The sequence below is a fragment of the Physcomitrium patens genome, chromosome 12 (genome assembly GCF_059467195.1).
Source record: "Physcomitrium patens ecotype Gransden chromosome 12, ASM5946719v1, whole genome shotgun sequence".
In the NCBI taxonomy this organism is placed as follows: domain Eukaryota; kingdom Viridiplantae; phylum Streptophyta; class Bryopsida; order Funariales; family Funariaceae; genus Physcomitrium; species Physcomitrium patens.
Window position 1 is genome coordinate 6,764,141 of NC_143421.1, and position 23,198 is coordinate 6,787,338.

The 23,198-nt window shown below is 44.9% G+C and overlaps 3 protein-coding genes and 1 long non-coding RNA gene across 12 annotated transcripts; 2 read left to right on the plus strand and 2 right to left on the minus strand.

The window, feature by feature from the left end:
• Positions 1 to 413: 413 nt before the first annotated feature.
• Positions 414 to 2,770, minus strand: LOC112289361 (uncharacterized). Its single transcript, XR_016505751.1, has 2 exons — positions 2,552 to 2,770; positions 414 to 1,644 (listed from the first exon to the last, which is right to left on the minus strand). It is a non-coding gene; the product is annotated as an uncharacterized LOC112289361 (long non-coding RNA).
• A 1,520-nt stretch (positions 2,771 to 4,290) lies between these two features.
• LOC112289219 (NAD(P)H-quinone oxidoreductase subunit U, chloroplastic) lies at positions 4,291 to 7,121 on the plus strand. Of its 3 annotated transcripts, none has more exons than XM_024534256.3 (6): positions 4,291 to 4,437; positions 4,708 to 5,119; positions 5,674 to 5,735; positions 5,969 to 6,058; positions 6,305 to 6,448; positions 6,722 to 7,121. In XM_024534256.3, the coding sequence occupies exons 2-6, from the start codon at positions 4,843 to 4,845 to the stop codon at positions 6,836 to 6,838; spliced, it is 690 nt and encodes a 229-aa protein (XP_024390024.1). In that variant the 5' UTR covers positions 4,291 to 4,437; positions 4,708 to 4,842; the 3' UTR covers positions 6,839 to 7,121. The 3 variants fall into 3 exon arrangements, with proteins under 3 accessions (XP_024390024.1, XP_024390023.1, XP_090110840.1); XM_024534255.3 differs by having other exon boundaries at positions 4,423 to 4,472; XM_090254714.1 differs by having other exon boundaries at positions 4,428 to 4,443.
• A 2,426-nt stretch (positions 7,122 to 9,547) lies between these two features.
• Positions 9,548 to 15,306, minus strand: LOC112289748 (intermediate cleaving peptidase 55, mitochondrial). Of its 4 annotated transcripts, none has more exons than XM_024535257.3 (15): positions 14,910 to 15,306; positions 13,684 to 13,842; positions 13,387 to 13,500; positions 13,001 to 13,271; positions 12,662 to 12,754; positions 12,324 to 12,530; positions 12,020 to 12,123; positions 11,841 to 11,907; positions 11,475 to 11,582; positions 11,180 to 11,272; positions 10,842 to 10,935; positions 10,660 to 10,730; positions 10,432 to 10,487; positions 10,163 to 10,223; positions 9,548 to 9,961 (listed from the first exon to the last, which is right to left on the minus strand). In XM_024535257.3, the coding sequence occupies exons 3-15, from the start codon at positions 13,476 to 13,478 to the stop codon at positions 9,857 to 9,859; spliced, it is 1,422 nt and encodes a 473-aa protein (XP_024391025.1). In that variant the 5' UTR covers positions 13,479 to 13,500; positions 13,684 to 13,842; positions 14,910 to 15,306; the 3' UTR covers positions 9,548 to 9,856. The 4 variants fall into 4 exon arrangements, with proteins under 4 accessions (XP_024391025.1, XP_024391022.1, XP_024391023.1 ...); XM_024535254.3 differs by having other exon boundaries at positions 13,001 to 13,264; positions 14,910 to 15,067; XM_024535255.3 differs by lacking the exon at positions 14,910 to 15,306 and adding an exon at positions 14,272 to 14,639 and having other exon boundaries at positions 13,001 to 13,264.
• Positions 15,307 to 15,740: 434 nt separating this feature from the next.
• Positions 15,741 to 23,133, plus strand: LOC112278577 (protein ARABIDILLO 1). Of its 4 annotated transcripts, none has more exons than XR_016505753.1 (12): positions 15,741 to 17,920; positions 18,192 to 18,350; positions 18,687 to 18,767; positions 19,124 to 19,255; positions 19,740 to 19,867; positions 20,001 to 20,088; positions 20,467 to 20,561; positions 20,831 to 20,894; positions 21,241 to 21,416; positions 21,848 to 22,052; positions 22,311 to 22,395; positions 22,576 to 23,133. XR_016505753.1 is itself a non-coding variant. In XM_090254716.1 (12 exons), the coding sequence occupies exons 1-12, from the start codon at positions 16,478 to 16,480 to the stop codon at positions 22,765 to 22,767; spliced, it is 2,865 nt and encodes a 954-aa protein (XP_090110842.1). In that variant the 5' UTR covers positions 15,741 to 16,477; the 3' UTR covers positions 22,768 to 23,133. The 4 variants fall into 4 exon arrangements, 2 of the variants coding, with proteins under 2 accessions (XP_090110842.1, XP_090110841.1); XM_090254716.1 differs by having other exon boundaries at positions 21,831 to 22,052; XR_016505752.1 differs by having other exon boundaries at positions 15,788 to 17,920; positions 19,121 to 19,255.
• Positions 23,134 to 23,198: the final 65 nt, after the last annotated feature.

A 23,198-nucleotide genomic window follows, 5' to 3' on the forward strand; every position in this document is an offset into this window, starting at 1 on the left:
AAAAAATCATAGAAGATTCTACAAATATTTAGAAGGTTCTAGAAATTTGTAGAAGATTTTAGAAAGTCCTAAAATGTGATAATTTATAATATGTATGTGCCAAGAATTATAATTAAGAATGATACTTTTAAAGTTATTAATAAGTATTAGTAATGTCATTAGATTAATATTAATATTATTATAATAAATTTGATAATAAAATGCAACAATATTAGATAATTGATAGAATTCAAAGACTAATCACCACACTCAAAAAATTGTTTTAATACTATTTCAAATTAAGTTGGCTACAACTTCGTAATTATTAAAAGAATTTTTTTCAACTTAAAATCATTTGGTAGCTGTAAAAGAGTTCTTTATTTGCTATAGAAATCACGTGTCATTATTCAATACAATTCATCCATAATACACCATTCTTTTCAAAATATATTAATATTGAAACAATTTTTTGAATCATTGCATGAAATCTTATCTCATGTATAACTTCATCAATTGTGTTACATTATTACTCTAATTCCAAGAAAACTTTTCTAAATATCTCTTTGTTTGTCCTTTGTATCAATGTAATTTCACACCAATTTCTTCAACAATTCACCTACACCACCTTTGCCTTCAAATACACTTCAAAATAAATCTTCCAATAATAGTTGAAAAATGTAAAAATTAAACCCAATAATTTGCTATTTTTTTTGCCATATTATTTCTAAATTAAACAATAAATTTTTACATTGCCTTGCATTGAAGAGACATTTTTTTATTAGATCTTAATTCAAAAAATCCTACATCTAAAAAGAATTACATGTCATGAATTATTTGTCTCAAACATATCTACCAAAACATACAAAATAAATTATTCATCATCATCCAAACAACTTTAATTTAATTTACATACTTCATATGTGGTTTCAACATTAATAATGTATATATATATAGACGAAAATGTTAAATAGATCTAGATTTTTACTAAATTAATCCACCATCCTAACCATGATAAAAATAAATAAACCACCTCTAGATTCATATCTTCACTATTAAATATGCAAACAATAAAAATCAACTACATTCATCATGATTACCATATTCTTTGTCAAGAGTGGGTTGATTTAGTTTAAAAAAAATTGATCTATTTAACATTCTCTTATATATATATATATATATATTCTTTTAATATGAAGTTAATAACAAAGTTTCACAAAAAGAATAAAGACCTTGCAATTCAACACTTTGATTATCACCTCTTACCAATCTTACAACATTACATACATTCTCAAACAACATGCTTAATCATTAATTGTTTTACTTTTATTTATTGTTTATTTATTTGATGATGTTTTTTTTTTTAATAAGTTTTGTTCATCTTCTTAGAGGATATAATAATTTATATCATAAATGTTATTTTGATTTTTTTTATTTTCTTATTATTTTTCTTATTTTGGTTTATGTTCGTGGTAAAAAACACTCACAATCAAGGGGAAGCTATAATTCAGTTACGACAAACGCATAAAATGAATGTGAACTGAGATAACTGATAGAGATGAGTCTGACCTGTGTCTAGAATAAGCAGTGCACACAGAGCGGCTAAAGGATTTCTGCGACAACTGGAAGTACGTTGATGTCGCCTGTCCACTGCTACTAGCTCCAGTACTGCCATTACATAGCATTCATCAGCAGCAATCTCAACCCCACTCTCATTCAGTATTTAGAGCAAAGTAGCGGCCCACTCTCTATCCACTTTACGATACTCAAGTTCAACTACTAGAGCGTCGCTACAGAAAACAACTCCAGGCCAAGAATATGGACTACAAATGCTCTGCCTTCAACAAAATTGTAAGATCAAATACAGAGTAAGGGACCGATTAATCGTTTTCCGTGATCATGGCATAGACCATGCAAGTCATGTAGTGGATGACCGGGCGTAATCACAAGTATTGGAATGTACTACGAATGACTCGAATTTCCATTCATGGCAACTGATTCAATCGCAAGAGCCGCTTGAAGCGAATAAAAACTGTTTCCCTCAACTTCTATGCATCATGGTGCAACACAGAGCTTTGGTCGCAAGAGCAGTCCCCTCCCTGCCCCAACTTCGCGATCTGCTCTAAAGACCAGGTGCAAGAGTAGGTTGAATACACATCGCGAAAGATGATCCTAGGGTTTCTCACTTGGAGGACCGAACGCATGCAAATAAACAGCTCTCCTCACCGCAACACCAGGTTCCAAGGCTCTCCCGTCCGCATTCACAAAACCCTCACGAGGGTCCAGACCTATCATAAAAAGCGACAATATCCGAATGCATGCACGTGCACAACAAAAACAAAGTCGTCCCCCGCCTTAATCTCAAATTACGAATTCCACCACAAAGTTATGCTTCGTTCAAAACCAACAGCATGTTCGAAGGGCATTCTATTGCCAGTCGATTTTTCTTCCATGAGAACAGGATCGAATAAACAACAGACGTACAACATGCGTATTCCCACGGGTTCGCGCTCAAATAAAAACTACAGATCCTGCACAGATAATGGCTACGATCTCCGGTAGTTGCGATTCTCACCCTAACCCCTCGTAGCTAAAAACTCGACCAAGACCACTTTCGCCTCGCCTCAACTCAACATCACGCAATCTAGTCCCACACGTCCTCCAACGACCATCACAAATTTCACCAAGAGGCACAAACCTCCCAAAAATTCGAAACCAGAGTGAGAGAGAGAGACTGAGTGAGAGAAAGAGAGGCTAGAGAGCCTCCGTCCAGCAATAGGGTTTTCGGGGTCGACTGAACCTGGATCCAGCAGACTCAAGAGATCCAACTGCAGATGCCCACAGTGTGAATCAGCGATCGAGAGGGACCTGACACTTTCAAAGCTGATACTTGTTGCAACTGATTCTTCCAGAGTTACGGAACCGACCACTACACATATACACAAACGTGCTGCAAAAATAGCAAAAAATGGTGCTGGTTCTCACAATCCCCGGGACCCATCTGACAACCTTCAATTATCTATTCTGGCGGATAGGTCCCACGTTTTCATCCATGTGGATAAATAAAACATAACCGGCTGATCAGCCGTGAATTTAATGAATTTGGAGCGATTGTTCATGCAAGTGAGCAAGTCTTGGATTGAATTCGAAAGGCCAGCTGGTTGTAGTGCCATGGATTGTGCACACTGGGTGTGACGAAACCTTCTTATATGAGGTCTGCAAAAGCTGAGGGTACTTTAATACATATTTAAAAAGTTATGAACAATTTATATTAGCATATAGAAAGAAATCTAGTATATTCTTTAATTGTAATATATAAATTAAAAACATCCTCTTCTCTACACTTTTGTTTTTGCAATCCTTTTTTGATTCCTTAATATTTATGTAGGTAATGAAACTGGTTCCTAATGTAGGAATCTTATTAGTAATTTATACAAAGTCTACATGAAAGGCCAGTAAATTTGTATTCTATTGTAATTGTTCTCTTCTTCATTCCAATGCATGTTAAATCCTCTACATACACAGATTAGAATTTCACTTTTAACCACTCTCTGAAAACAATATTCTTACAAATTCTTTTCTTGTGGCATCCATAATTTACATCACAACAAACAAACGAAATATATAAAAGGGTTGAAAATTAAAGAACAAAAATGCAAGAAATGGAGGAGATGGAAACAGCTGGCAATCTCGTCATCATTCCATGTATGGACGACATGCGGAGAGTGAAGAATGTCGATCTCACACAGTTTTCACACAATTCCGAAGCTCCCATGAATCAGCGGAGTCTTTTGGGCTCTAAGACTGATTTTCTTTCAGTTCTTAACCGCTTTGAGGAAATTTGCTTAATATTCTTAATGTAATGTGCTGGTTTTTCTGATGAGACGATGCATCGTTAAGCCATATCATAAAACACTGAGTTTACAAAACAGTTTAGAATGTGAAATGGACAAACGTTGAATACTCTAGCTTCAAATCTTATGATATCAACGCAGTACAGGCTGCTCATATGAGGACACTGGTATGAAAACTCCGGAGCAGGATAAAATCCCAAGTAATTCTCGTGCGCAAATTTGTGGGTTTCTAATCAACTCATTTTGTGTAGAAAACAGGGGGTTCGAGTTTTTTGAATGGTTTGGATCCAAGCCAATAGGGTCAAGGAAGCTCAAACTCTTGATTCTGACGCCGCTCGTTAATGGTATACTTGCGGAATCCTACTTGACATGATCGATATTAGAATTGAAGAGCTCACAAAGCAGAAAAAAATGCTACAAATTAGAACGATGTCTCTTTCTGAACGCTAGTATCTTTAACAATATTAGATCAATAAAAAGTCTGTAAAAGTACTACCGTCGTTGCAGTTGTCGAATCGGCGACGACGAGTGGCCCACATTGGCTGCCTCCACTATCCGCCTGCGATTGCTGATCCCACGCCCATTGCTACGCCCCATCCTTTAGCTGGTGTGTGTATGTCTGTCACCTGAATCCATCCCGTTGTAATCACACCACCCTAGAACGCTTTATGACTTTTTTGTATCCTGTGCACTAGCCGTTTATCGTAACGCCTGAAAGAAACTATTGTAGAATTTGGGTTTGGCGGAATTGGCGTGGTGTGGTTGTTAAGTCTGGAAATTGGGTTACTTACGGAATGCTCTGTTCTTGCATCGATTTAACTATAATAAACTCAGAATTTGTCGAAACTTTTGAGGATTTCTTTTGTTCAACCTGCAGGTGAGGATAAGCTTTGGCCGAGGCCATCACTCGCAACCGCGCAGATTGTGGGCGTTAGAGATTGCTATTGTGCTCATCTACAGCTTCGTGTCCAAGACTTGAAGTATAATTTGTGAGTGGTTCAGTTGGGGCACCATGGTGCAGTGCCTTCCAGCGCAATGCCAACTGGTCTCTCCTGTGTCTACACAAATCGGTCCGAGAACTCGACGACTGACGTGCAACGCCGCTAGGATATCGCATAGCCGGAGAGGCTTAGGGCTGGCGGTGAGGGCGGAATCCAAATCTGCATCCACCTCCACAGTCGAACCTGCAGGTCCTGCACCTACTGAAGAAGTGACATTGACACCCACCGCACCGCCTTCAAAGTCTCTCATCAATGAAGAAAATATTCTCAGTGCCATATCTGGCCGGAGTAAGTCCTTCCTATTCTAAAATCGTGTTCCTTAACCCATATTTTAGATTACTCACAGTGTAAGGCGTTCAACTTGTACCATGTAATCCTAGACCGTTCTTGCAATTTTCGGGCTGTTTCCCGAGACCATCTTGGCAACACAGGTTTTGATCGTGCAGTGTTAAACTTCGTCTTATTTTTAACGTTCCCATTGATGTGGAGAATCAGAACTTAGGGAAAAATGTCTTGGGTGTGGCGTATGGTCCAGTTCTTGCAATACAAACTTATTTATGCTCTATCAAAAAACAAATCGTGTTCATAGTGTTTCGATTCATGTGTTGAATTGACTATATCTTCTTGAAGGTCATTTATGACACTCTTTGTGCTCAAATCAGATAGAACTGTTGTTCTGCTTACATATGAACTCATTAAACCGATCTAAATTTGGAATAAGAATTACCAATGGCAAAGGTGGGAACAGCTTATTCGTGTGGTTTCGAATCCACCCGATTCGTGCTCGTTATAACAGAAGAAGAGCTTCATGATAAGTATCTTACCGTCGTTTTGTTGATCAGACATTATTGTGGAGGATCACTACGGAAGGTTACGTGTTAATCCAGAAGCGTCGTCGTCAGAGGTGATTCACTCTCCCCGGAACTGACGAGTTTCAAGAATGTGGCCACTCGTTACATTAGAAAGTCGCCGAGTTGATTGTTGTGTGTTCTTCAGTTTAGTTGTCAAGCATTGAGGTTATCCTTGCCTTGAAGCCGAGGCTCTACATCTAGCACAGAATTTGGTTCACACGGATCACACGTGCCATCGCAGGGTTAAAGAAAAAATTATGTGTCATTCAATGCCACTGTCTTGTAGATTGTCAAAGCATATCAAGAGCGATGTGCGGAAGTGCGGCAACAAAATTTGGGGGAATCCGAAGCTCAGGAGATCCTTAACAAACTGAAGGTGCATTATATCGATCTTCCTGTCCCTGGTCTATGTTTGTATTTGATAGACCTGCAGAGAATTCCCAATGTTTGTCGAGCTTGTCATAAGTGTTTCCAACTTAGTCTGTACCTTGTAGCTAGCTGAGGATCAAATAGAGCAAAACTTAAAACCAGGATGAGTAATCGAAAGCTTCGTCTGCTTGAATTTGTGGTCACAATTGTGCATAGACACTATGATTGAGTTCAACTCCTGCGAATTTTGTAGGATTCTGTTGACCTCCTGACGTCCGAAGAAGAACGGCGGCTGTATGACTGGTGCCTGTTGCGCAAGGCAACACACACAGTTGACTACGCTTGGCCTTACGAGGCTGATCTAACACAGCGGCTCCAAGACCCCACAACTCTCGTTGTAGGTTTCCTTTAACCGTCATGCATACTATGCAAATATGGGTTTCTTTTTCCACGTTTATTTAATTCTAGTACATCTTATGAATCGCTGTTACGCCACCCATCAGCTCACTAGGTTATGTTTAAACTGGAACATGTCTTCATCCTCTCCTTTTCTCTTTGCAACTGATTACAGGCACATGTACACACATATCTTCTAGACAAGATATCGACTGAGAGGAATTAGGGTCAGAGGTTGAATTCGCTGTTATCAATCTCTTTGTATTATGCACAGGTGCCGCCGGAAGACGACGGAGTAAACGACCAAGTGGGCCTCTTCTTCGCTGGCTGGTTCGTGTTATCTTGCGTTCTTAGCATCGTCATAGGCCACGGATGGGACAAATGCTTGTGATTCTGCAATTACATGACGAGAGCTCTTATCAGAACTACTGTTATCAGAACTGCGTGACAAGGGTTCTTGTCGAAAACAATGCTGTCAGAACTATATGATACGAGCTGTTGTCTGCCTCTATTACGTAATAGATATTTTGGAAGAAGTCTGATTTACTGTTATGTTGCATAGCCACCCACATGGTGTACATATGGTGCCAAAAAGTTTGACTCAATTCCACCGTAAAGGTTTGATGTCTTTAATTTTATTTCATTCAATAATGAGGTTTACATAGTTCATGATTTGATTGATTGCAAATTGGTTACGAGGTTGTAGATGTATATAATATTCAAATCGTATTGTTTCATACAAAAAAATATCATATATCAGATGTCACAGTTCAAAGTGTGTTGTGTTCTTTTATGAACTTCTAAAACAGTATAAAGCAATTATCGAATATTATTCTAATATTGTCATATGTCTATTTGACTTTACAATCAATAACTTAAAAAAAACAATTGATTGGAATAAGAGAATCTAATTCTTAAGGCTTTTGTAAAATTATTAGTGAATTTTGTAATCTCTTTCGTGTTGCTTTACACTGATCATGTTTTTTAATGCAGCTAGAGGTCTCAATTTTTATTTTTATTTTTGGAAGTTGTTACTTTTTAATAAAATTATATACACTCATACATTGTTGCATTTTATTCGAAATTTTTGCCATGATCACAAAAATTCGAAAGATTAATGTAACTATTACTAAAGCTTGAATACAAAGATTATTTTGTACCAGTAAACTAAATTATTAAGTATATATATTTGGGAAATATTTTTCAACTACATAACGCTATTAGATCCATTGGTATGTTTTTATCGGTTCTTTTATAATTCAAATATTTAAGATACTTTTTAAGTATATATTAATAGTATAGCATGGACCTTATCAAAACTAATTTGGCCAGTATTAAATTGCAACTTATTGATTAGATGTTAAGACGAATTAAAACATTTAGCATATCATGTTTGTACTTTTCCTTTTTGACTTAGATTTTCTTTTGAGCTTTATGATGTTTACATTACTTTTCTGTAAACTTTGTCGTTATTACTTTCAGATTTTATATTTGGATATAAAAATGGTCTAACTTGATATGGACAATTAAAAATTGTAGAAAATTATTAATTTTTCTGCTACATTGATATACTGTATTAAAAGTAATTTTATGATATCACTGATATAAAAAAATTATTACTAAAATTTAAGCAGATTGAGTAATTTGTAATCAACTTAAAAACCTAAAATAATTAGACCGGTTACATCTCATAAGGTAGTTAATGTGGTGGAATAAAAAATTATGAAAATAATTTTACAAAAAAAACTGTACTTTTTAAATTAATAAAATTTTAGCTATTTAATTTTAAAAGATTCTATTATGATGTGATGTGGTTTTCCTTATTTCTTACGTGAACAATACACAAATAATAGCTGTTGAATATGTGAACAAATAATATGAATCACCTTCTGAAATAGTTTCTCAATCTCTGTATAAGTTCACTAGCGCAAATTCAACTTCTTGTGAGTATTCTACAACTGCTACCTGTGCTCATCTTTTAGCGTTCATGACATTTGCTACCATTGGGAAAAGCTAACACTTTGAAGGGGTATAAAGTTTTAATAGATTTTGAATCTTCTTGTACAAGACAGTATTATGAAGATCCCTGCAACATGATGGACTACTATTGTTTGTCATATCGTGCTCTTTGATTTCCAAACGTGAAAATTTTGCTAGACAATCAATGGGTATTAAAATTGATGGATGCAGGTTACACTTTAGGAGTCACTCTGCACATGTAGACACTTGCTGACTTCTTTAAAGTTTTTAAAAGTGGACTTAAGTTGGCCTGGTAAGTGTTCAAACATAAATGCAGATGTTTAGAGTATTTAAAAGCGTTTTGATCAATTTCAAAACGTTAGTTGGTAGTTCAAGAGACTTGCAACTAGATAGCATTGTGATGTTTCCAATTACAAGCAATGCATCATCGAGGATCGTGTGGTCCATGCATCCAACCATGGAGTCAGGACGTCCGGAAAGCGCGCAATTTGAAAGCAAAAACAATGGATGCTCATTTAAGCATCTTGGCAATTTTCGCTCCTATGGTACGGTCCTCGCCAATTAGGTGCGCGGCCTGCTATGCTCTGATTGCAAAGTCATATTTAAGTTGAGTTCCAGACAACCTGAAGGCTAATGGAAGTGCTCTAGTTCGAAACTGCCCAAAGGTTTTGTAGGAACTACAAAGTCCTGCAAGGAACCAACTTACAACGAACAGACGATAAGCACTTGACTTGTCTACGATTTTCCGATATTCCAAATTGAAGTGAAGGGTAGGGCAAGTTGATGCGTGGTGCACAGACATACCAGGCTGTCATTCATACAAATCGTCTTTACGATATGCAGCTATTAACTAGGAGCCAGGCATCGTATTGAGTTGGTGCGAGGTTCTGCAAACCAAGAGCGCGCCAATCAACATTCTCCAGCGGACAGATGAAACCTGCAGGTTTTTAAGGTGTGAAGTTTCCAAGAGCCGTTATTGTAAACCACGGTCGACCATCAGCAGTAGGGTGAAGGATTTCCTTCAGGTCAGTGCAAGTCCAAAAAGTTAGCAGCCATACAACCTGTAGGGGACAGAACCAACATTTTAGGTGAGGGCAAGTGGATCAACCAAAACATCCAGTTTCGATGAAGTGGTCGACAAGAATTCCACATTAGCCGTTTTAAATCAAATTATGCATATTATACCTATCATAATTCTCTAACATTACGTGATCCATTCCAGCTAAGCTGCTCAAGTAAAGATTCAATCATTCTAACACAAAATGCCCTCGTCAGCCCCGAGGGGTACAATGATTGATCAGATTTGCTCGCTAATTGCTATCTGAATAACAGAGGATTAAAACCCGCAGCTACAACTAAAATATTTATTAAAAGGGGGAAGGTCTATCATATCATGTATGTTGTTAACCCAATACATTTTAAAAGGGTATCAACAAAACAAAGAGGGCTTCTCAGTCAAATCATTATCATTCGGGCTTTGAGCTAAGAATTGTTCAATCTCTTCTATTTCTTTGGGAGCTTCGGCCGTGAGTATCTGCATACAACCAAGTTCACAACAACAACTATAGTCAAACTGATAGAAATTAAACAGCGTGAAAAAGATACGAGGATAGCATCAAAATACAATGAAACTCTCTCGAAGAGCGATGCAGTCCTAATACTATCGCCAACCTAGGCCAAATCGGATTACACCTACTCCAGAAGTCAGTCAGTATGTTTCCATGGAGACGCTTACCTCGTAGCCTGTGGCTGTAATAAGTACTTCGTCTTCTATTCTTATTCCAATGCCTCGGAACCTGCAGGTAGTCAAGCCTGGGTAAGTCTTACAACCTTGATTCCTGAAATACACAATGCATAACCAGTACAAGCCTTTTGCCACTGATCTATTAAAAAATTAACCGAAGAGTTCGTATTCTGTGACAGTACAAATAACAACTACGTAGATCAATAAATCAATACGTTGATACTTCAATGTAAATTCTGATATGGCTTGTACAGTCATACTTTTCAGGTATCGTCTGCTTGGCAGGTATATAGAGCCCAGGTTCAATGGTGATCACCTACTCAAGTGTATACCACATTCACGCATAAGAATTCACAGTTCAATATGAGAAGCAAACAAGATGTTCAGATTATGATCATGAGATTGAAAGAAAAAGTTGAAAGACTGATTTCAACGTTGCAAACGAAGCAAGAAAATATAAAAGAATGTGATTGATCTTAGTTACTCACCACACCAGGCTGGAGGGGTCGATCTAAGCTAACAGTTGAGCAATCATGCACATCCATACCTAGGTAATGTCCTACAACCAACAAATTGTCAATGATATACCACTACTTAGGTTGTGCATCGCTAGTCTCAGATGCTGTAAAGGAGATGAATTGCACAAGTTTGTACAGGAGAAGCAAGTTACCAATTTGTGTTCTATTGAAGCTGTAAAACTTAAATAAATCAAATGGGCCTGTTACTAGACCCAACTTCAATAAACCTTCCCAAAGCAACGCCACCTGCAATGAAGAATAAGGAGAGGTATATGTTAATTATTGAGCTCAATCTGATAACTGTAGGTAATTGAGGAAAAAAAATAAAAATAAAAATAATCTATAAGTTGTCATCGCATCTATTCTCAGTATCTCAACAAGAAATTATAGTTTCTACATTCAGCATAAAGCTGGTTGACGAATGGTGGCGCCATGTGCATTACAGAATCTTCTTCAAGATGCAGCAAATAGCATGTAAGGTAGAAATTACAGAGCGAGAGTGTATTTGAGATAAGGTCACGCCAGGCCGGCACATCTTGAAACATTCCTTCATTACATCAAGTATGATGGTGTAAACTTGTTTCTGAGCTCATCAGGAGAGATAAACGTCAGAAGCTATCCTGATGATTGATTCGCTTCAAGACACCAAACCGAAAAAGAAGAAAAGAACAGAAAAATACATATATAGTAAAATAAAACAGAATAACCAACATGAGTGAAAGGAAGAAGAACAAGACGCCACATCCGAGATGTCTGTATGAGAAAAGGGTTTCTCAGGATGTTACCTTGGCGTCGGTAAAATAGCCACAAGGAGGCCAGGTACGAGTCATGTCACTAACATAGCCATGATATTCGCAGCCCACGTCCATGAGCACCAAAGCTTCATTATCAATCTGGTTTAACCAGTACCAGAGTTAGCTCTCAAAGTCAAATCCATAGTTACAGGCAGTCTTTTGGTGGCTAACCAAATGATAGCAGCTCAACCAATATTGCGCTTTGACAGCTTTCTCCATATCAATTCCTAAGAATCACGTATTGAGAATACCATGAGCACCACTCTAGGTGCTTAAGTGGTTACAACTATCAAGAATCGAACTTGAATACCGCCATTCAGTGCAATTATCTCCGTATCATAAGCTCCAATGGCTCACTTTTTTATCGTGTCGGGAGTAGTGAACAATGCTGCCATTCGCTCCCCCACCCACAACTGATGGAAACCTGTTCATCAAAATGAGTTTTAATCTCTTCCATCTAAGTTAAAGCTTCCAATATGTTGAACATACTATAAAATACATTTGTCAAGCTTAAGAGGCCAATGCAAACTTCTTACGCCATTTGTTGGGCTCCTCGACGTTTGCACTCATACTCAACAGTAGCTGCCAATAAGTGTTCATGTTGCCAGGCTCTTGAAGCTTGCATACTCCGCTTTACTGCCTGTCCACCCAGGTGTAGATATAAGCTCAGTGCATTCACAGGCTCCACAGACCTTCATGGCCATTGAAATTTTGATGCACGTATTGAATTTACTGCCTGTCAACCTTTCGGTTACCAATCAGCCCTCTAATTGCATATATCTTTTCTATGCTTGATGTTGCAACTTACATTTGGTAATATTATGATGAATAGATACGAACCTTGCAAGTGATGGATGCCGCTTCTCGCATAAGGTTGAGCTCTGAGGGTGATTTAACCCAACGCTGTTGATGAGAATACCTGTTCAGGCTGCGCACTCTGCCCTGCTGTAAGGCACTTTGAAAAGCTTCTAACTCTGCCACTACAGGTGTAAGCGACCCCAAATCACAGAACACTGTTTTTGCACGTCGAATAATATCTGGTAAAACCTGTAGAGCGAAAGAATATCGTATCAGAGCTAGCATTTTCAACGCAACTCCTATGTTTTCAGACAAATATAGGGGTGGTACATTGTCAGTTAGCTTATGCAAATGTAAAAGAGAATCCCTCACAGAAATACCTTCCGAAGACGTCGCAATGAATGAGTGACATCTGCTCCGAAGACACGACTAGCCTCATCAGGTCCTGCTAATTTTCCATTCCAGGTTTCCCTCTGTGCGAAGGCTGTAATTAGATCGCGAAGTATGTATAAATCAAGCACCTCATTGCAATCTCAATGCAACTGGAACCATAAAGATTCATCCATAGAAAGAGCAGCTGTCACGCATACATGCTCCTATAATTTGTAAAGAAAACTCTCAAACCGCTCCTCAAAGCTAGTCTTAATTTTGAAATCCACTTACTTGAAGTAAAACCAGGGCACACGTGAATCTACACGATCAAATACAGGAGTACTTACTTCAGGATCCCAGTTGGGCATAAACATGCACAAATCTGCATCATCATACAGAACTGCAATTCCTTCTGGCTGCTGAGAGCCTGTATAGTAAAGATAGTCCGCATCTTGTCGAAATGGATACGGAACAACATCTGTCATTTGTTTGACAGAAGCAGCTGACAATATGACCATGCTCTCTGTGGGTAAACGAGACCGAAGTGCTGTTCTTCTTTCCTTGAAATCTCGAAGACTAATGCCGGGAAACAGCTCATCCCCTGACAGCATCTGCCACCTTTATGCAGATTAACATCACTTTCCAGCATTGCACAAATTCGTTACCTGAAACTTCCAAAATGCCAGAACAGATTCTCCGCTTCCATCATTCAGACCCACGCAAAGAGGCATACCTGAGGGTGCGATTCAGACGTAGGCTGCCCCGCATCGTAGGGAGCCGTCCATGGTTGAGAATACCATCGCCTGGTAGCAAAATACTGGCCATTTTCGTGACCAATTTTCTGTGTCTGCAGACGTGTATGGATTAAGTCGCGATTACAATACAACTCTTGGCATTGTGTGTGATGAGCCAGCAACGAATGGTGACCCTAAAAAGAGTAAAAACATCTTCGCTGTGCCTTGACAAGCGAGTTTGATAGGGCAACATGTTGCCCGATTTGGATCAAACCACAAACTAATGATTTGCTTACCGAAGAGACTTCCCTGCAACACAATCTCCAAGACACTGGAACCAAACTCCTCCAAGCAGCCATCCTTGCCAGCATATGACCGAATTTGCCACTCAAAAGTCGTTCAACCTCCTTACACGACTTCATTCGCATCCAAACACCTTCCTCCCCATCGAGCCTCTGGAGCAACCAATTGACAGTCCAAGCAGCAATTCAGCGGACTTCATCTGCTAAGCCGACCTAAACGAAAATAACGAACTTATTTCAGGTCGAACCCGCATTCCTCACGCTCCTTGAGCTCTCTCTGTTGATTGCTCCAGACAACGAATGATCGGAAAAAGGTTTAAGAATTGCCGATCTCTCTCTCCCGCTCTCTCTCTCGCTCTCTCTCTCTCTTCCTCCCTCTCACTTTCGTAATAAATGTTGGTCCAAGACGGTGGAGACCATCTACAATCAACTTTTTCCACCAACTTCTATACAAAACCCAGCATTCTCTCACAAAATTATGTCATGTTACGAGCTCGCGGTTCTTACAAGCTTCGACAAAATTGTAACAACAAATTTCAAACGCGAGTACAACTTCAACAAGTAGGGGTGTAATATTCACACCGCAAAACTGCGCCGACCGGTGTCCCTCGGAATTTGGGTTTTGGCACTCCCTCGTCGCCGCGAACGACGGTGACAAGTGCCGGACGAAACAAGAGGACGAACACTTTCGATGGTCAAGGAGTAAACTTCTCAGTTCCTCACCGACCCAATTCTAGCCCCCACTCAACCCCACAGCTTCTCCGGAATTCCAGGGACGGAAAAGTCGAGTGGTCAAGATCAGTTGCAGATGCATTTAAAAGCCGCCCAAGCAGAGTACCAGTATTTTCAGAAATACGTTCAAGAACATAAGTCCTTTGATAAGTTGGTGGAAATTCATCACGCAAATGCACAACAATCCGTTATCGACTTCCAATCCATACCTATTCCACCTTGACAAAAGAAAAAAAAAAAAAAAAAAAAAAAAAGATAAAAAAAAAGGAAAAAAAAGCACTACACGATGTAAAAGAAAAATTAAATAAACAGTAACTCCAAATTGGCTCGAAAAATCCGAAACCATCTCGAAACAATCCAGTGAATTTTAAATCAAAAGTAATGCAGGATTAACTAAAGAGTTGACTACAGAACAAATAGCACTTAATCCATAGAATACACATTTTCATAAAATACAGAACTTGATACAAAACTACAATTTAACTTACCATGGACAGATGCAGAAAAACGACAAGAGTCATCCCACAGGGAACATGTTAAACATCCCTCTCGAGTGTCGCAACTACTGAGAATTACGAACACGACTCCGTGCATCTCAGCCACGCATGTATTCTTATACAGTTCAGTGCAATTTTCAGTTCCTCCCTGCCCGTACTCTCGGACTTGCACTCGTCAAATCCTTTGTTCCCATCAAAAGATACGAACCCATATCGTGGGCACAACGTGCACAAAACAGAGACAATTTACTGAAAAACCACCGATGTAAACCAAAACGCACAAAGAGCAGAGGTGGAAGGGGGTGAAGCAAACGATTGCAACACACAAACACAGACGAGTTCTGATTGGCTTGTGAGCATGAGGTGGACAAGGCATGCACACAGATTTGGAAGGGAAGCAAATGGGGTAATCAGCCTTGAGGGGTGGTGGGTGTGTTGAAGTGGGCACAGATTCCATATTCCGCGGTGGTGGCATTGATTCCAGATTCCAGACGGGGCAAAGAAAGGAAATAAACAGAAGAAAGGGAAAGGAAAGAAAAGAAAAGAAAAAGAAGAAGAGAAATATAAAGGGCGCCAATTATAGGGTGCCTTTCTGGGCGAGAAGGGCAGGCGGTCATCGGTCAACGCAGGGGAACACAAAAACAGCGAGCAGCGAGGAAGAGGCGACGAAGGCGACACAGGGATGACGACGACGACGAGAAGGAGGACGCAGAAGAAGAAGAGCGGCGGGGGGGGGTGGTCGTGGACTCCCTAAGGAAGGAAGGAAGAGGAAGCTGCCACATGAAAACCAAAGCTTCTTTCCTCCTCCATGAAGAATGGAACAGACTCTCTCTGCAGGAAAAACTCAACCCCACTCGCTCGCTCCCTCACTCACTCACTCACTCACTCACTCTGTCTGCTGTTTCTCATTCGTGTCCCACGCTCTCTTGCTCTTGTTCTCGCTCTCGCTCTCACTCGTCGTCGCTACGCCTGCCCTTCCCCCTCCCCCTCCCGTGTCTATCCCGCAATCCTTAGCGCTTCCTCCCTTCTCGCCACACCCCCTCTTTTTCTTTCTCTTTCTCTCTCTACTTCCTGCTTCCGCTCTTCCGTTTCTTCTCATCTGCTCTCTTCCCTCTTCGATGCCATGCTGCTTGCCCGCGTCTTTTCGGTTGGAAGTGAAGAATGATGCCGCAGTTTGGGGTTTGAGGCTGGTTTCGGTGGTGGCTGCTTAGTATTCAAGGATGATTGTGGGTGATGCCGCCAGGGGATGGTTTCTTTCGAGGAAGAGGGGAGGTGTAGATCGGTGCAGGGTTATGCAGCAAGAATATATTCGATTTGGGCCGCGTGATGCAATGCTTGAGGATAGGTAGAACACGAAGCGGGGGATGTGACCTTTGATTGCGTGCAGGAGCGGGTGACGTTCTGATGGGCGAGGACGGAGGAATTGCAGAGTGCGCGGAGTGGAAGGAATAATCGGCGCGGATATTGGGAGTTGGCAACCCTAAGAGAGGTTGAAGCGGCAATTTGTGTGGGTGATGACGAAGCAGTGACGGCACGAAGATGGTGCATGCGCGGTGCGCATGCAAATGACACAGATCATCGGAGGAGCAGCTGATGACATGTCCAACAAGCGGCGGCGCAATGTCAATGTGGCGGTGGACGATCAGGAGCAGCAGCAGGCTGTTGTATATAAGAAAGCCAGGATAACATCGTCGCCGACATCGTCGGCGGCGTCCACTTGTGGTGCACCGGCGGTGCCGGCTACAGAATCAGGTGTTGAAAGTGACGCGGGTCGCGATGCGCATTGGACAAGTCTTCCAGATGAAACCGTGCTTGGGTTGTTTAATCTGCTGAACCACAGGGACAGGGCGAGCCTTGCGTCCGTGTGCAAGGGATGGCAGGTGCTGGGGAGCTCGCCATCGCTGTGGAATTCGCTGGATCTTCGGTCGCACTCGTTGAATTCGGAGATGGTGTCTGCGCTGGCAGGACGATGCTCGAATTTGGAGGCGCTGAAGTTCCGCAGAGGTGCCTCTGCGAGCTCAATTGTGGGGTTGCAGGCGAAGGGGCTTAGGGAGCTGAGCGGCGATTGCTGCAGCCAGCTGTCGGATGCAACCCTGTCCATGGTGGTCGCCCGGCATGCGAACCTGGAGAGCTTGCTGCTGGGTTCGGATTGCGAGAGAGTGACGAGCGAGGCATTGAAGGTGATTGCAGTGTGTTGTCCGAAATTGCGACGGCTGTGCGTGTCGGGCGTCCTAAAAGTGGAGAGAGACGCCATCCAGGCGTTGTTCCAGCATTGCAAGGGTCTGACGGAGCTGGGGTTCCTGGACAGTCACACCATCGACGAAGGGGCGTTCGGGGGTGCGAGCAGCCTGCGATTTTTGTCGGTAGCGGGATGCAGGTGTATAGTGTGGAGCACGGCGGCGCATTGGTGGAGCAAATTGCCGAACCTGGCAGGGCTGGATGTTTCGCGGACAGATATCACTCCGACTGCGCTGATGCAGGTCCTGGCAGGGCCCGAGCTGAGGGTGGTTTGCGCTCTGAACTGCCCTGTTCTGGAGGAGGGCAGCAACCCCGTGACACTGCCGTCGTCGAAGAAGACGGTGGTGCTGGCTCGGTTCACGGATGTGATGGAAGGGTTGGATGCTTTGCTGAGCCCGAGCAATTGGAAGGAGGAGGCAGGCTCGTGCGCGAGGTCGAGGTGCGGCGGGCGCGCGCGCGCGGATTCGGAAGTGGCGAAGTGGACGGAGTGGATGTTGTCGCATGCGGTTTTGAAGATCGCGGAGTGCAATGCACCGAGTCTGCTGAAGCAGGGGATCGCGATGATGCTTCGACTGGTTCAAAGCGCGCAGGAGGATGTACAGGAGAGGGCTGCGTCGGCTTTGGCGACGTTTGTAGTGGTGGACGACGAGAACGCGACTGTAGATTCTGCGCGGGCGGAAGCTGTGATGAACGGGGGCGGGATCGCGCTGCTGTTGGGGCTGGCGAAGTCTTGCCGCGAGGGGGTGCAGTCGGAAGCTGCGAAGGTAGGGGGGTTGGTGGGGAATGTAGTGGAGTGTGAGTGTGCACAAGGCAGGCGTGTGCGCAGGAAGGATTGTAGGGTAGCGGGGGTATTGCGTGAGTTGTGGAGCGTGGGGTGGAGCAGGGTCGGGGGAGAGCAGGTGGACGACGATGGTGGTATTTGCGGAATGGGTTGATGTTTGTGGGAGTGTGGGTCGCATGCGGGCACAGTGCGTGTGGGGTGCAGAAGCTGTGGGGAGTTGGACTGACTGGTAGCTGTTGGGTTGGTTGGTGCAGGCCATCGCAAATTTGTCCGTGAACACGGAGGTTGCGAAAAGGGTTGCTTTGGAAGGGGGCATCAGTATCCTGGCTGGTTTGGCGAGGTCCCGGAACCGGTGGGTTGCTGAGGAGGCGGCGGGGGGTTTATGGAATCTGTCGGTGGGAGAGGAGCACAAGGTGAGGCGCTGTGGTTGGCAATTGCGATGAAGTGTTTTGCTGCGAATTGGTGGTGTGAGCGCGTCGGTGTGGACATTGTAGAGCGAGGGGTGAGGAAGGCAGGTGGTGTGGGAGGTCGGGGTTGTGGAAGGGACAGGGCGCGGCACGGATGTTGAGGTTGGGAACAGTGTAGAGTTGGAAAAGAGGAACGTGTTTGTGCGAGTCGGTGAGGAAAGCGGAGGGTGGAGAGTGTAGTGAGGAGCCAGGGGTTAGGGGGTGGGAGATGGATGGTCGGGTTGGTTGTCATGGTAATGGTCATGGTAGCGCACTGACAAATGAGGGCGTGAATGCAAACAGGGTGCGATAGCTGGCGCAGGCGCAATCGAAGCACTGGTGGGATTGGCATTCAAGTGGCCCGCCGGAGGGGAGGGTGTCCTGGTGAGCACGTGCATCGCCCAGTAGCTTTAGTGTTGTGGCATGATCCGCACAGCTAGGTTTGACGTTGGGAGTGGTTGACGGGTGGTTGCTGTGATGGTTGGCATTTGGGTGTTGGGATCTTGTTGGAAATGAATGGTGTGGTGCGGCGAGAGGAAGAAGGGATGCGTGAGGCTACTACGTTTGGTGTGTGGCATGGGGTGGTGCGAGGTGTGTTGGAAAGGCTGGTGGTGGGCATTGGTGTTGGTTTGAGGGTGGGTTGTGATGAGCATGTAGATGAGAGAGTGCAGCGGCGAAAGCGGAAGCGGGGTTGGGATGCGGTTGGGATTGACGTTGAGCATTTTGTTTCCGGATAGCAGGAGAGAGCAGCAGGTGCGTTGGCCAACCTAGCAGCCGATGACAAGTGCAGCATGGAAGTCGCAGTGGCGGGGGGTGTGCGGGCTCTGGTGAGGCTGGCGCGGTTTTGTAACCACGAAGGCGTGCAAGAGCAGGTACGAGGCAACGGGAAGCTGAGAGCAGCGGTTGGTAAAGGGGGATGGGGTTTGGAAGGCTGAGGTTGGGTCGTGATGAGGGGGTAGCGGAGTGAGAAACACACACATGGGGTTTGGAATGAGTGGCAGGGGCGCAGAGTGGAAGGAGGGGTTGGAGGTTTGCGAGGTTAAGTGGTGCAGGACATGGTTGAGTTGGCAGAGAAGAAGTGATTGAGACAGTGGCGTTGCGGTGAAGGTGTTGCGTGGGGATGGATTTGGTTAGCGTGATTAGCATTGAGGATTAATGAGGGCGTGACGATAGTGAGGGTTGCGCGTAAGTGGAGAGTGCATTGTGTGGGTCCTGGAGGCGTTTGGGGCGTGAGTGGAGTGTTTGCACGATCGGTGGAGCCGGTTTTAGGTGCAGCGTTGGCGAAGAGCATGCGGAATGGGAGAGGAGGTGACGAGTTGCGAGGTGTGACTGGTGTTTTGGAACTGTGTTTGATAGGCAGCACGCGCGTTGGCGAATCTTGCGGCTCATGGAGACAGCAACGGTAACAACGCTGCTGTAGGGCGGGAGGAAGGCGCGCTGGAAGCTCTGGTGCAGCTGACTTGCTCAAATCATGAAGGTGTCAGGTATGCGGATTTGTTGGGGTGGTGGACAGCAGGGAGGTGTTTTTGTTGTGCAGGGGTGATGTGAAGGGTTGAGGGTAGAGATGGGCCGGTGTTCTAAGAGTGTTTTGGGCGTCCCCTTGGACGGCGCTTGCAGACAAGAAGCAGCGGGAGCATTGTGGAATCTGTCGTTCGACGACAGAAACCGAGAAGCTATTGCAGCGGCTGGTGGCGTGGAGGCACTGGTGAGTGAGAGTGGACACGAACCGTGGGCGTAGGAAGAGATACGAAAGGGGCGTTCTGGGGGCAGAGGTGAATGGGGGTGATTCGAGAGCGTGGCCGGGGGGTTGAGCAGAGCTGGAGGTGAAGATGAAGGATGCAGGCTTAGTGCGGACATGTAGAGTGATGGGGGGCTGCATGACAGTTGAGCGTGGGGTGGTTGTGGAGGGTAGGATCGGGGTGCGTTGATGTTGAGATCGGGTTGGGGGGCAGTCGTGTGGCGAGTTGTGCGAGGTTTTGCGAGGCGTGAACAGGCTGTGTTGAGGCAAGGGCGCACGGTGGTGTGGTGTGGAGCAGAGTGGGGGTGGCATTGGGTGCATGACGATGGTGTGGTGGTTGTGCAGGTGGCTTTGGCTCAAGGGTGTAGCAGCGGATCTCAAGGTCTGCAAGAGAGGGCTGCGGGTGCATTATGGGGGCTGTCTGTGTCGGAGGCGAACAGGTGAGGGCATTGAGCGCGATGGGAGGTGGTGTTGTTGGCGGAAGCGTTGGGCGTGGGTTGAAGGTCGCAGGGGTAGAGTCGTCGGGGATGGAGCGGATTGTGTGAAGTATTGCGCGGAGTGAGAGTCGATGGGTTGGATTTGGCGATTATGGGGATTTTGGTTGCGTAGCAGAGGTTGGAGGTGGGTGACGGGGTGTGGTGCGATGACCGTGTGTCTGACGTGTGTGTGTGTGTGTGTGTGTGTGTTGGGAACTTGCGTGGTGGCGCAGCATTGCTATCGGGCGCGAAGGCGGAGTGGCTCCACTGATCACCCTGGCGCACTCTGATTTTGAGGTGAGTTGTGGGATGAGTTGCAGGGTTTTGGGGGACGAGGTTTTGGGTTTGGTTAGCGCAGCGTGCATGTCATGTGAGTGACACGGTTAGACGCGAGTGGTTGGGGTGTGATGGTGGAGGCTGGGTGGTGGTGGCATACAAAGTGCAAAGTGCAGGGAGGCGAGAGCTGGATGCATGGGTGAGTGGGAGGAATGGGGTGTAGTGGAAATGGAAAGGGGGCGTGGTGTGGAGCCATGGTTGGGAGATGGTTGTACGTGGCGGGGCATTGGTGGTGGTATCGGTGTGGTGGGACGATGATGGGCGTTTAGGAGGTGGGTTTCTGAAGTTTCCGGCGATGGGAGTGCAGGACGTACATGAAACAGCGGTGGGAGCGTTGTGGAACCTGGTTTTCAATCCTGGCAACGCACTGCGGATGGTGGAAGAGGAGGGAGTCCCGGCGCTGGTGCATTTGTGCTCGTCGTCGAGATCTAAGATGGCGCGGTTTATGGCAGCTCTGGCTCTGGCGTACATGTTCGATGGCAGGTAAAGCGGTGGCGTGTGGGTGTGTGAGGGTGCGGTCGTAGGACGTGGGGGTGGTGAGATGACGTGAGACGGGGAGGAGGAAGTTCGTAGGCGTTGGATAGGTGCGGTGAGGGAGAGTCGGGTGAAGTGGAGCAGTGGGGAGTGGGTGACGTGGTTTTGGAGAACCGGAAGATATGGAAGAAGGGCGCGGTTAGGAATGAGGAGATTGCTGTTGCGTTGTTGGGACGAGGTTGGGGCGGGGGTGAGAAGTGGAGGGGGTTGAGGTGCGTAGGAGCGCGCGTTTGTGTGCATGATTTGAAGTGGTTGGGCGGCGTTTGGAGCGGTTGAGTGGGTGTGGCAAAGCAGTGAGTGGGAGTGATGGAGAGTGAACGTGATCGGAGTGGTTGACGTCATAGTTGGGCTCCTCTGACGCAGGATGGATGAGGTTGCAGTTGGATTGTCGAGTGTGGAGAACAACGGGAGGACAGTGAGCTTGGAGGCAGCAAGGAAACTGGCGTTGCGAAACATCGATGCGTTCGTGCAAACGTTTTTTGATCCGCAGTCTTTGACAGCTGCTGCGTCATCGTGGGCCGGTGCGACGTTGAACCAGGTCGCGGAGACCGCCACAATCCAAGAAGCCGGGCATCTGAGATGCAGGTAGGCGATGCGTACGTAGGGCGTGAATGTGTGGATGGTACAGAATTAGATGCAACGGATTTGGATGCATGGGCAGCGGAAGCAACGTGGGCGCGTGGTAAGGAATGGACGCGAGTGGGTGTGGGCATGACAGGCGGTCGGGGTGATGGGACAGTGGCGGTGATGAGGTAGCGGATAGTGAAGGGCGGTGTGGAGTGCGGTGCGTGGAGTGTTGTTTGTATGGACGAGGCTAAGAGCGTGCGGGTGGGTTGGTTGCAGTGTAGCCGAGCTCGGGCGGTTTGTGGCCATGTTGAGGAACGGACATGCAGTTTTGCGATCGTGTGCGGCATTCGCTCTTCTGCAGGTAAGCAGTGTGAGTGAGCATGAAGAGGACAAAGCGGTGGTGAGGGACGCGAGGTGGGTGTGATGGTAGGGTTGTTATTGATTCGCCGGTGGAGTGATGTGCGTGAGAGAGAGGAAGTGTTGGAGCGAGGTTGGAGGTTGGTTTTGGCGTGATGGATTGGGATGTGGTTGCGTGTCACAGTTCACGATGCCTGGAGGCAGGCATGCGCTGCACCACGCAGTTCTGCTGCAGAAGGTTGGTGCGAGTCGGGTTCTGCGGACTGTGGCTGCAGCAGCGACGGCAGCAATGCAGGCCAAAGTGTTCGCCCGAGTGGTTCTTCGAAACCTGGAGCATCATCAGGCGGAGAGCAACACGGTGGTGGCACTGTCGTAAGAGGTTGGGATGAGGTGGAAGAAGCGGGGTAGCACACGAGGGGGTCGAGTTGGTGTGAAGTAAATTTGAAAAGTGCATGCCATTGGAGGATTCTTTCTTTTTAATCTTTCTTTTTTAAAATGTTTTCTTTTTTCCTTTTTTTTTGGGTGAGGTAGTCCTTGGTTTGCAGGATAGGTTTGTCACGATTGAAAGCTAAAAGACGAATGTAGGAGAGAAGTGGCGGTCCGCAATGCAGGTTGAAAACCGCATTGGTGTGAAACCGCATTCATGGTGTGATGAAAGAGCACTGAGAGTTTGTTGTGCAGCTTGGTTGTATGCCACAGTCACACGAGTATTTGAGTAATTCACAAGGCCACGTTAATTGTAGTCGGGCATGGTTGTTGGAGTGGGACTCCGGTGGATGCATTTCGGTTTTGGTTCTAGTTTTTTAC